The 12,506-nt window shown below is 57.2% G+C and overlaps 3 protein-coding genes across 3 annotated transcripts; all 3 read right to left on the reverse strand.

Annotated features, from left to right (window-relative positions):
* Positions 1-248: 248 nt before the first annotated feature.
* KRP23_14748 (uncharacterized protein) lies at positions 249-3,068 on the reverse strand (the record flags this gene model as incomplete). The annotated part of the gene is made up of 2 exons (XM_067885605.1): positions 249-1,912; positions 1,979-3,068. The coding sequence occupies 2 exons, from the start codon at positions 3,066-3,068 to the stop codon at positions 249-251; spliced, it is 2,754 nt and encodes a 917-aa protein (XP_067737257.1).
* An 871-nt stretch (positions 3,069-3,939) lies between these two features.
* KRP23_14749 (Retrovirus-related Pol polyprotein from transposon TNT 1-94) lies at positions 3,940-4,467 on the reverse strand (the record flags this gene model as incomplete). The annotated part of the gene is made up of 1 exon (XM_067885606.1): positions 3,940-4,467. One exon carries the CDS (start codon positions 4,465-4,467, stop codon positions 3,940-3,942), a length of 528 nt encoding a protein of 175 aa, XP_067737258.1.
* Positions 4,468-4,894: 427 nt separating this feature from the next.
* KRP23_14750 (Retrovirus-related Pol polyprotein from transposon TNT 1-94) lies at positions 4,895-7,780 on the reverse strand (the record flags this gene model as incomplete). Its single annotated transcript, XM_067885607.1, has 1 exon — positions 4,895-7,780. One exon carries the CDS (start codon positions 7,778-7,780, stop codon positions 4,895-4,897), a length of 2,886 nt encoding a protein of 961 aa, XP_067737259.1.
* Positions 7,781-12,506: the final 4,726 nt, after the last annotated feature.

The raw sequence follows: 12,506 nt of genomic DNA on the forward strand, positions 1-12,506 counted from the left end.
GTGAAATGGGTGCAGGGTGGCTGCACTTAGGAAGAAGGAGGGCAACTCGTGGCGATCGCTGCGAGTTGAGAGTGAATGGGGTGCAGGGCGGCTGCACTCAGAAAGAAGGGGGAGGTATATGTACAAAAACAAGTGGCGTGAAAGGGGAGAGAACCGATTACGAGGTTCGATCGACCCGATCAAGGAAGACAACTGGAGAAAAAGAGGTGAAAATGGAATTACATGCAGACTAACACTCAAGTGTACGCTTAAGGGGAAGCTGGGATGACGAATTTGCTACGAAGACGCGCAATGCGTTGCGCGGGATGCGATCGGATGTCGTGGCGGTATTGGACTCGCCAGGGCTCAGCCAAGTCCGCCTCTTGGACTGCGGTGATCAGATTCGTCGCCTGCGAGTTGCCGTGCTGCCCTGGATACCACATCTTCTCCTCACCCGGCCGAGGTCGGTGCATGAAGAAAGGATCGAGCAGAATGTCCAAATCACACCGACCCTCGACCAGTCCACGCAAGATCGTCCGAAGAAAAAACTTCCAGCGAGCACCGAATCGTGATTGCCGCTGTTTTCGGGTAGCGGCGAGAGTATCCAGGTAAACGTCCCCGCGACGACTGCTGGTGCTGATGGAGAAGTAGTGCAACGACTCCCACACGGCCTGTGCATGCTCGTATATCAGGTCCGCATATTGACGAGCCATGGTTGCAAACCAACCCACGAGCACGAACGAAATCGGGGTGACGGCAGTGTGGAGAGTCTCCCAGGGGCGCGTCGCGTACAACGCCCGGACGTGAGCCGCGGTGATCAGATCTGACCGCCAAGCATGATCACGTGGAGCACGAGCTGCACGCTCAGGAATCAACCAATTACGTGGCCGACAGAAGTGATGGAACAGCAAGTCCAAATCCAACTCGAGGACACTGATACGACGCATGTATCGAGCGTCCCACGGGGCGACATCCGCAGCGGGGCGTCGCACGCGCTCGCGATATCCAGGAATCCATTGATCACGAGGCACAGCTGTGCCTTCCAAGCGATCGTACTCCTGACGCCCCAGTATAGTATTCCGATGCGTACGATCGCGACGGGGTACGCTGCCGTCACTACTTGAAGAATCAGGTGAGCCACCACCAGATGGAGAATCGGCAGGGCTACCCGGAGAGTCAGGTGAACCACCAGGAGGTCCACCAGCGCCGTCTGCCGAACCCTCGGTGTCGGAACCAGAAGAACCAACGTTAATCGGCCGATGGGGTGACCCTCGGGGCGAAGAGTCGCGGGATTGTCGACGCCGACGATCAGATGCACGAGATCGAGAAAGCGCAGCCAATGTGTCTTCTTCATCATCACTCAGATCGGGAGTAGCCTGTGGGGAAGTGGCTCTGCTACCGCTGCCTCCCCGAAGTCGCTGTCCAGAATGGCGTGAGGAAGTGTGTGATGGAGATCGCGAGTGACGACCAGAAGACGCATGGCGAGAACGCCGTAATGGCGGAGGAGGTGATTGTGAAAACGATCGTGTACGCCGCCGACGAGAAGGTTGCAGATTCAAACGCCGCGAACCGTTTCCATCCTCGATGCTGGCTTCATCGTCGTCGGCATCACCGTCATAATCGCCGTCTTCATCGACTGCACCATCCCCGTCGTCGGCCTCGCGTCTGTCTGCACTCTCATCTTGGGGATTGCCACTGGGCTGGACAAAGGAGATCAGCCCTGCCACGCGTTGGCGGATGGCATCACACTCACGGACAGCTCGATCACGCGAATCAATCAGTGCCGCGCGATCAGCACGGGAAGCGGTCAAATCTCCAGCCAGGGTGACATTCTCCCGCTGTAAAACTTGCACGCGATTGCGATCGCCCTGGAGGCGAGTCACTTCACCTTCCAAGCGAGCGATGGCAGCCCTCAGAGAAGCCACAGTGGAACCTGGAAAAGAACGAAACGACATACAGTTAGCACGGAAGTTGACATAGGCAGGCAACGCATACGTACGGGAGGACAACAGCAAAGTCGCGGCCTGGTCGCGTTCGGTGATCGTCCGTTGGAGTTGATCTCTGACCGCTTGGAGCTGAGTGGAGGCGTCGGAGGCCTGACGGCGAAACTGGTCGCGTTCAGTGTTACTACGCGCCACATGGCGATGCGTGGCCGAAAGTTGGCGGTCCATGTCGCGTTGAAGGTCACCAAGGCGGTCTTCGAGGCTCTTGACTTGGGTCTCATAGTCTCGTACGCTCGTCTCGAGTTGGCGGCGAGTCGACTCGGATGTTTGCAGATCGCCACGGGAACGCTGTAGGTCAGCAAGCACCCGATCGCGACACGCACCCAACTCCACCAAGTTTCGCTGCTGGACCACTATGTGACGGCTGAGACGAGAAGATCGATTTGATCGCGCTCGGGGCGATGGAGCGTTGACCCGCGCCTGCAGATCGGAGACCTGTCGCTCGAGAGCACCGATCCGGTCGTGGAGGAATACCACATCCTCGTCGTGCGATCGACGTTCTGCGGCGAGTAACGTGCGAGCCGTGTCGAGAGCGCGGCTGTTGTCGAGTCGGTTTGCCAAGGCATTGTGAGCGTCAGCTAACGCGAGACGCGTACCCTGATGATCGCGAAACAGCGCCGAATACTGCTCCTGAGCAGATTGCACGAAGGTCGTCGACGACGAGTACACACGATCCAGCTCTTGCTCTAGTTCGTGGGCTCGGGCCTGCAGGGCGACGTGATCTTGCGCCAAATCGGCGTATATTCCTTGGACCGCATCTTGATCGCTCAGGTGGCCGAGTATCCGGTCCAATGTGGCGCGCGACGCCTGCAGTGTGTCGCGATCCGCTTGGGACAACGTGGTGATCGACATCGGGACGGGGGCGGTTGTCGGAGCTTGCGCAGCCGGTGTAATACCGGCTGGAGGCGATGCAGCATACGCACTGAGCCCACGCAGCGTGCCATGGCGCAATGCCTGGGGGATAGCGCGCGTAATGTCGGGGACGACGGGAGGCAACGCAGGTTCGGCGTCGATTACATCAGGAGAAGCAGTGTTTGAAGCGGATGAAGGCGAAGGGGTTGCCGACGATCGGTCGCTGGATGGCATGGCGGAGGCAGATGGCAGATGGCCGTGAACGGCGCACGAGCAGACCCGGTCGGAGGAGTAGGTGCACTGCGGCAAGTTGGGGACTGTGGCGAGAGTTGAGTGCTGTACAATCGCCTCTCGCACAGGGGGCGGTTGTGGAGAAGTGACCAGAAGTTTCGGGAGATGGATTGATCGTGTCCGACCAGGTGATTGGTTGATGGGTACGGATGGATGGCTTTGGACCTGGGATGGGCGGCATCAACGGTCGGACGACCGGACGGTGAATGTGAAGACCATCATTCCGATCTTGGCAGATTTGGTCGCGGTACCACAAGTTGGGTACATGAGTTCAGATCAACCGATCGGATCAACATGGGTTCCGATCGACCGACCAGATTGACATGGGTACAAATCAGCCGATCAGATCAGCACGTACCACAAATACTGGCACATCGGAGGTCCAAGAAGGTCAGCAATCATGAGATACGCAAGAGAGATGGGGGATAGGCACGTAGTTCTAAATGGATAAACAGAGAGAGATTTTCCTTGTAGCACGCAAGTGGTCTTCCGAATTCCGGGGAAGGAAGTATATTGGCCTACCCGACGACCGGACAACCACCTGAAGTGACTCAAGCGAGAACGCGGCAGCCCCTGGATAGCTTGGCCAGGTGCGCTCCCCTTCTCCCTCCAACTCATCAAGACCCCGCCATAGGAGGCGGCAAGCATCGAAAAGGACCCCGTAAAGGACACACCCCGTGATCGATCACACACGATCGTCACCCGAACCGACTGCTGCGTGAAGCATATCCGCGTGGCAGCCAACCACCCCCCATACCTGAAGGGCCCTCAAGCCCCAGTTCTGCCCTGCTCACCACTGACTTCCCTCGCGTGATTACCGGAAGAGCGTAACCCGCCCAAGCCGTCGGGTACACAAGGTGAGCTGTAAGGTCAAGATCCGCCGGATCAACGGAGTACCCCCTCCGACAGTCGGCAGTCCGGGCAACCGTTGGTGAGTTGCGATCGCGTCAGCAATTTCGTGATCCCGCTCCACCACATCCTCGCTGACCGGAGCGCCAACCGCGTCGAGCTGCTCCGCCAGCGTCTTGAGCTTGTTGATGTGCTCCAGCACATCATCACCTTCGTCCATCATCGTCGTGAAGAAACGCCGACGAAGAAAGAGCTTGTTGGCCAAACTCTTCTTCTCGAAGTGTCCTTCCAGTCTTGACCATGCATCATGCGCGTCCTTGGCCGAGCGAACCAGCGGCAGCTGCGAGTCCTCCATCGCGAGACAGATGATCGCCAGCGCCTTACGCGACTTCCTCTTGAACGTCGCTTGATCCGCCGTGGTCGTGCAGTGCTCCAGCTTCACTTCCCCACTCGTCACTTCCCACAGTTCGCGCTCCTCGAGCACCATCTGCATCTTGAACTTCCACGTGTCCGTTGAACTTGTTGATGCGGGCGGTCGTGGTCGGGGTGGCGTCCATGGCGAAGGCGTAGTCGGGGTCTTGGGCAGGGAAGACGGGGCTTGGGCTCATAACCAAAAGGCTTTGGTCGCTTGATGGCAAAATGCAAAGTGATTGATTTAGGTCCTTAGTTCGCAAACTCCCTTGCTACCTCTAAGCCTACTGGATTCTCTACTGGATACACTCTACTGGATTCCTTACCGGATACTGAGTTGCTTCAGCCAATCAGCGACTGCCACGTGGATTCCCATCTTGTACCCACAATCTTGTACCCACGAGTCCCGTAATCCCCGCAGCGTAAACAGCGTCCCATCATCAGTGTCCCGCGTCCCATCATCAGCGTCCCGTCAACACAGGAATGATTGCGGTCCCACTGAGTGAAGGTCATACCGGTATCCTACCGGTATATGGCAGCTGCCCGAGGCGCCTTCTTGACAACACATACTTGGCAGCTAGACTCAGTACGATCCGGATGGACGTGAACTTGGCCACTGGTGCGAAGGTCTCGTCGTAGTCGATGCCGTACTTCTGTGAAAACCCCTTGGCCACCAATCGCGCCTTGAACCGCTCAATCTCTCCAGCTTGGTTCTCCTTCACGCGAAACACCCATCTGCAGCCGATCGCCTTGCGTCCCTTCGGCAGTGGTACGACATCCCACGTGTCGTTCTTGAGCAGCGAGTCACACTCCGAGTCGCACGCCTCCTTCCACTTGACTGCGTCGCTGGATTCCATCGCCGACTTGAACGTGGTCGGCATTTCTCCCACTGAATCCACGACGTACGCAGCTTCGAAGTCTTGACTTTCTTGAGCCGCAGCAGACATCTCGTCCAGAGTCTGGTGTCGACTCTGCGACGCATACCGCTTGGCACTTGGAACCTCCGTGGCTTCCTCCAGTGACTGCGTCCGCGGGTGTCGCTTGTTGCCGGGCCCGAAGTCTTCGTCCCGCGCAGCTTCCTCTTCTTCCTCTTCTTCGTTGTCGTCTTCATCCGACTGCGACGAATCTTGATCCGTCCTGTCTTCATCTTGAATGACCACCACCTCCCTCTGATGGTAGTCACGTCTCCCACCGTCGAAAACGTCTTCCATGAACTGCGCGTCGCGGCTCACCAGCACGCGACTGCTCTCCAGTTCTTCGAATCGATACGCTTTCTCGTGCTCCGAGTACCCCAGGAACCGACAGCGCACCGACCGAGCGTCGAACTTGGTGCGCTTCGCCTTCGGCACGTGCACATACGCGTGGCAACCGAACACTTTCAGGTTCGCCAGCAGCGGCTTCTTGCCCGTCCAAACTTGGTGCGGAGACTTGTCGTGGCTGACGGCGCGTGTCGGACACCGATTGCGGAGGAACGTAGCCGTCATCACCGCTTCACCCCAATACGTCTTGGGCAATCCGGCATGTTCCAGCATGCAGCGCGCACACTCCACCAACGTCCGGTTCATCCGCTCGGCCACTCCGTTCAGCTGAGGCGTGTACGGCGGAGTGAACTTCTGGACGATACCACGGTCCGCACAGAACTTGGCCATCGCGCCGGAAGTGTACTCGCCACCGTTGTCGCTCCGGAGTGTCTGCACGCGCTTGCCGGTCTGAGTTTCAGCAAACGCCACAAACTCCGCAAACTTGGCAGCCACCTCGGACTTGTTCCTCAGCAAGTACACCACGCAGAAGTGCGACTTGTCGTCGATGAACGTGACGAAGTAGCGCTTGCCCCCAAACGTTGGCGTCTGCATGGGGCCGCACACATCGCTGTGAACCACCTCCAGCACGTGCTTGGCACGGTTCGGGGACGACTTCATGTAGCTCACTCGCGTTTGCTTGCCGAGTGCACACCCGTCGCACAGCTCCCACTGCTTCACCGACGTCATGTCGATGCCAACACCGTAGCTCTTCTTGACGATGGCGTCTAGACCGCCATGGCCAATGTGACCAAGTCGGAGGTGCCAGAGGTACGACGTGGTGTCCCCTTGGCGATCCTTCGAACTTGCCGCATTGGCCTCGTCAGGCATCATCGGAGTCATGCACAGCTTGAACAGCCCTTTGCCCTCACGAGCGCCGAGCTGCCACTTGAGACCCTTGTTGTCCGCGAAGCACCCGTCGCTCTCGAAGGTCACTGGCCCGACGTCCTTGGTGAAGCGGCCGACCGAAAACAGGTTGCGCGACAGCTTCGGGATATGCCACACATTCGTGAGCACACCCTTCTTCATGCCGCGCGGCGTCTTCATCGACATGACAATGTCGCCGGTCCCCACCGCCTGAACCACACCGTCGTCCGCGAGATGCACGTCCACCGGAGCCATCTTCTTGTAGTTCCTCATGTACTTGTTGGAACTCGTCATGTGCTGCGTCGCACCCGAGTCAACCATCCACATGTCACTCGGCTTGGCGGTACTGCTCGTACGACCAACCGAGAAAAGGTAGTCGCCAGGATCTTCTTCGTCCTGCGCGACGTTCGCACGCTGCGACCGATATCGCTCAGCGTCGTTCTGGACCCGCGAGGGACACTCCGCGATCCAATGTCCTTGTTTGCCGCAGTTGTGGCACGCCCCGGTCTTCTTCACCGGTCGGCCCTTGCGCTTGTTGTCTCTCGTCATGAACGCTTGACCTTGGCCGTGCGCGGCTCCGTCGACGCCGCCGCCACCTTGTTCCTTGCGCTTCATGTCCTCATGCAGCAGCCGAGACGTCACGAGTTCCCACGACAGCGAGTCGGCTCTCGACTCCAACGCCGTGATCAGGAACTGGTACGACTCGCTCAGACTGCCCAGAAGCGTGATCACCAAGTCGTCCTCGCTGACCGGAGCGCCAACCGCGTCGAGCTGCTCCGCCAGCGTCTTGAGCTTGTTGATGTGCTCCAGCACATCATCACCTTCGTCCATCATCGTCGTGAAGAAACGCCGACGAAGAAAGAGCTTGTTGGCCAAACTCTTCTTCTCGAAGTGTCCTTCCAGTCTTGACCATGCATCATGCGCGTCCTTGGCCGAGCGAACCAGCGGCAGCTGCGAGTCCTCCATCGCGAGACAGATGATCGCCAGCGCCTTACGCGACTTCCTCTTGAACGTCGTTTGATCCGCCGTGGTCGTGCAGTGCTCCAGCTTCACTTCCCCACTCGTCACTTCCCACAGTTCGCGCTCCTCGAGCACCATCTGCATCTTGAACTTCCACGTGTGGAAGTTGGTTCCGTTGAACTTGTTGATGCGGGCGGTCGTGGTCGGGGTGGCGTCCATGGCGAAGGCGTAGTCGGGGTCTTGGGCAGGGAAGACGGGGCTTGGGCTCATAACCAAAAGGCTTGGTCGCTTGATGGCAAAATGCAAAGTGATTGATTTAGGTCCTTAGTTCGCAAACTCCCTTGCTACCTCTAAGCCTACTGGATTCTCTACTGGATACACTCTACTGGATTCCTTACCGGATACTGAGTTGCTTCAGCCAATCAGCGACTCCCACGTGGATGCCCATCTTGTACCCACAATCTTGTACCCACGTGTCCCGTAATCCCCGTAGCGTAAACAGCGTCCCATCATCAGTGTCCCGCGTCCCATCATCAGCGTCCCGTCAACACAGGAATGATTGCGGTCCCACTGAGTGAAGGTCATACCGGTATCCTACCGGTATACGGCAGCTGCCCGAGGCGCCTTCTTGACAACAGAACTCGCTCAACGTGTGCGAGTTGATATACGGCCGGAATGTCAGCAACGTAGTCCCTTCTGGTGTCTTCGCCGCGGTCAAGTTATTATCCGCATCTTGTCCGAAGTCGTAGTCGGACTCACTTGAGCTAGAATCCTCGCTGCTCGAGTCGCCACTTGGGTCCGGATCCGCTGGTGAGCTAGCGTCCTGACGCTTCTCCTTCTTGGGCGGCTTCCTCTTGTCGTCGGGGCGCCTGGAGCCAGAATGCGGAGTTTGCTCTGCACTGGATGCACCTTGCGCCCTGGATGTCCCCTGTGTCCTGGATGCGGACTGCGCCCTGGATACGGACGTCCTTGTTGTCGCCCCTTGCGTCGCCTGGACACTTTGCGCCGCCGCGGCGTCTTCAGCACCATTATCCCTCTTCACATGCTTCTCTTGATTCTGCGGGAATGGCCGCTGGACAGTCGCGAGCAATTGTGCGGCTGCGACTTCGGTCATGTTCTTTGAACCCAGATTTCCATCTCCCTGATTTGCGACATTTGCGACATGTCTGATGACGCCACTGATTTCTGGATACACCGTTGCTGAATCAGGGGGAGGAGACCCTTCAATCTTGACTTGGGTTGCTGAATGAGGGGGATGAGTTGCACGAAACGCTTGAACTTGGGCCAATGTTGCACGAAGGTCGCGCAACTGCCCAGCTTGAAACTTCTGCATATTTTTGGAAGTCTCACGTTCTTGTCCCAGTGCAGCCTCTGCATCCTGGACTTTCTGCCTCAGGCTCTCCATTTCCGACATTTGCTCCCGCTGCACACCTTCATCCCAACGCGCGCGTTCCGCGTCAATCTCCGCCTGCATGCGCTCAGCGTAGGCAGCACCCAGACGTTCCTGCTCCAGGACATCAGCTCGCGCTGCATCCTGGGCGGATTCCTGAGCTCGTCGTTCATCCTGGGTCTGACGCGCTTCCAAGTCCTGCGCACGGCGTTCAGCTTCGAGACGAGCAGTCTCAGCACGTACAAGTCGGTCTGTGAGTTCTTGGACATGTCGGCGTGCATCCAGATCGCGCTGGTCTCTACGTCGCTCTCGCTCCATGGCTTCCAAGCATTCTCTGGCGAGAAATTCCTTCTGCTCATTCTCCATTCGGGCCTGCCACTCTTGCTGATGTCGCAAGACGTTCAACTCGATTTGGGCTGGCCCAGAGCTGACGGACGACGCTGATCTGGAATGCCGAGATGATTTCCTGGAGGAACGACTGGATACCGACGGTAACTTGGATCTCGACGAGTGTCGTGAACGCGTGTCGCCCTTCGAGCTCCGATGTCTGCTTCGCCGCTCACTGCCAGAGTCTTCTTCATCAGGATTCACTGCCGCACCTCTGGATGTCACTGATGGTATCCTGGATTCAACGTGCGGCTTGGACATGGCAGGCTGGATAGCTTGCTCAGGCTCAGCCATCACGACGTCATCCTGGTTAACAAGAGCGGGGCGAGGTGGAAGCACTGTTCTGGTTACGTAGAACCCCATCGAAGCGTCAGCAGCAGCAACGCCGCCTCCATCTTGAGCTACGAGTGCTAAAGCACCACCTCCAGCGTACGGCATGTGTGACGACGCGCTCCGACCGGTCGACATCAATGATGAAGACGATGAACTCCCTCGTGAAGTTTGCGCCCCTGACGTTACACTCTCATCCGAAGATCTTGAGGTGCCAATGACGCTAGGTAGCGTGGCAGAGACTGTGTCCATGGCCTCAGCATCCTGACTCTCGGCGTCCTGGGTTACGACATCCTGGACACTCGAATCTTGACGCGATTGACTCGTCGAAGATTGGTACACTGGCAATGAAGACAGCGACGGAGTGGACAGTGCGGACGGAGTCGAAGGTACCAGCGGTCGCGGTGGTCGATGCTGGGAGCGCTTCAACCGAGGTTCGCTGTCGCTTGATCCCCGAGGACTCCTGGTTACCCTGAGTCCGGTTGCCCTGAATCTCAAGACAAACTCTTGTCCAAGCACATCCGTGTCGTAGTCAGTCATCAATAGATCGCCTTGTGCATCTTGAGTGTGATACTCCAGTCTTGGCGATTGCTCTTGAATCCTGGATACAGGTTTCTCCTCAAGAAAGGGAATCACCTTGAAGCGCACTCCAGCGATGACTTGCCTCCATTCCATGAGTTCAACAGCAAGGCACGCCTGAACTTCACTCGTCACACTGCGTACCAAGTCATCCGGAATCCTGGACACATGCGTCTTGGACCATTCAGGAATCAAGTTAGAGAACTCGAAACCGGCTTCAAAGAGCAGTGTCTGCAGGACAACGACACATTCGCGTGACGTCAACATCGTCGGCGGGATCTGGATCGCGGTGAGATCTTGGGCCGTGCCAACACCCCAGCGGACAGGATTCACTTCGGAGATCCAGGCGTCATCTTGACTTTCCATCGAAGAACGCCACTTGAAGTAGTCTCCCGTCGCGAACGCCGCCTCGAAGTACGTGTTGACATCCGGCCTCGGTGTTGGCCACGCAAAATCCACATTCGGAGGTGCAATTCGTCCAGAATGCAACTCCTCCCAACGTCGAACTTCCCGGCGAACGTACATCACTGCGCGCTCGCCATCCAGCACCACGTCTTCTGCCACGGCCGCCAGAGCTCCAGAACTCACACCTTGAGCATCAGTCCGCGACTCCAACTTGGGCAAGACGTCAGGATTTGGCGCAGGAGCCTCCGATGCGAGTGGTGGCGAGTCAGGATACACAGCTGCATCCTGGGTCTTCTCCTTCTCCTTCACGCGTACGGACTCCCGCTTCACTTCCACGACATCATCCGAAGCTGACGACTCAGAAGCCAAGTCAACCACCTCCGGGGGCTCAACCAATTCGACGCCTCCCTCAGACGCCTGAGCACCACCCTCGCGGGTGTGCTCCTCCGGGACGCCAGGCATCCCCAATCCTCGACTCACGTTTGTCGAACCTCGCATCCTGGACGAATCTTGGTCATCCTGGGTTTGCGGTTCAGCAACCGGTTGATCTTGAACTGGAAACACCGCGGCGTCCCCACCTTGCGCTGCCTCGCTCTCGCGAGCAGCCTTCCGCGCAGCCCGAGCCTCTCTGGAAATGGTGTCCAGATCCTTGTGCTCCTCCGCCGGCAATCCTTGCACACGACGCGACTGACGTGACGCCTCACCGCGTCCGCTACCTCCGCGTCCAGCCTTCTTCGGCCCTCGTCCTTCCGGCATTCTGAATGAATCCAGACGTTGATGGGCACTCAGCAGTTCTTCAACACTTGGGCTCGTTGAAATCCTCGATAATCAAATCCGGGCACGCGCACCAGCTGTGGCGAGGTCGATGAAACCTTTACCGCCCAGGGGGGTTCGTATAGCGCGCTCCAGGAATTCCTCCTCCAGGATTGAAGGGGGAAGACTTGTAGGAGTCAACAAGTATCCAAGATCTCACCGCGAAGCGAAACCTTGGGTTCTTGGTGGCGTGGGTACCTTGCGGAATCCCTGTCGGCTCGTTTGTCTTTGACGAAACGGCACTTCACCGAGCTTGTGGCCTTGAAGTTGTGCCGAGCGTACGTCCACTTCAGGATGCACTCTCAACGACAGAATGGCAGAGTGTAGTCTGGATTTCACACCCAGAGTATCGGAAATTCAGGATGCACCTTTACCCAGGATGCACCCCAAACACCAATAGCCAACAAATACAGAGTTATATACAATACAAATAGCCGTCACTTATTCTTTTCGACCCTTGGACGGTGGGTCACTCGCTAGGCTCACTCGAGTCTTACAATTCAGACACCTAGTCAGTCTGAACACTCGTATAAAACGCGCACCACTCTCAATTAAGAGAGAAACTATCAAATACTATAGTCAGTCGATACACACAGCAGTTAAACTATCACTTCGGGGGACAACTGCTAGTCAGTCACCTCGAATAGCAAGGGAATATGAAATGGGCAAACACCAGCACGCTAGCGACCCAACTAGGATATGAAATAGGTGGGTCAACCCAGGGTGCCGGAGCGCCTCTGGTCACCACCTAACTGGACTTGATGTTATGAGGTGGAGATGCCACAGACGACCCGTCCTTAATGGTCGCAGCGCCCCTTGTTGTACCGCGGTCGTAGTCTCGGGTCCTCCGGATTTCCGTCGGCAGGCTTGGCCGAATTCACTTGCGCAGTACGGGGTAAAACAAACTCTGTTGTTGGCTGTAAGCCTTAAGCTATCAATTCTTTCTAGATCTCGGCTCTGGGTGATTTATCTTGATTTCACTATGTCTTGGGTCAAATTGTCTTCGCTTCAGTATGGTCTGGGTACATTGTCTTCGTAGCTTCAAAAGTGTCGACTCGACAGTTCTGTTGGGTTCGTTGGCGGTAGTTCAAT

This window comes from Phytophthora ramorum, assembly GCF_020800215.1.
Source record: "Phytophthora ramorum isolate Pr-102 chromosome Unknown Phyram_PR-102_s0022, whole genome shotgun sequence".
Taxonomy (NCBI): Eukaryota; Oomycota; class Peronosporomycetes; order Peronosporales; family Peronosporaceae; genus Phytophthora; species Phytophthora ramorum.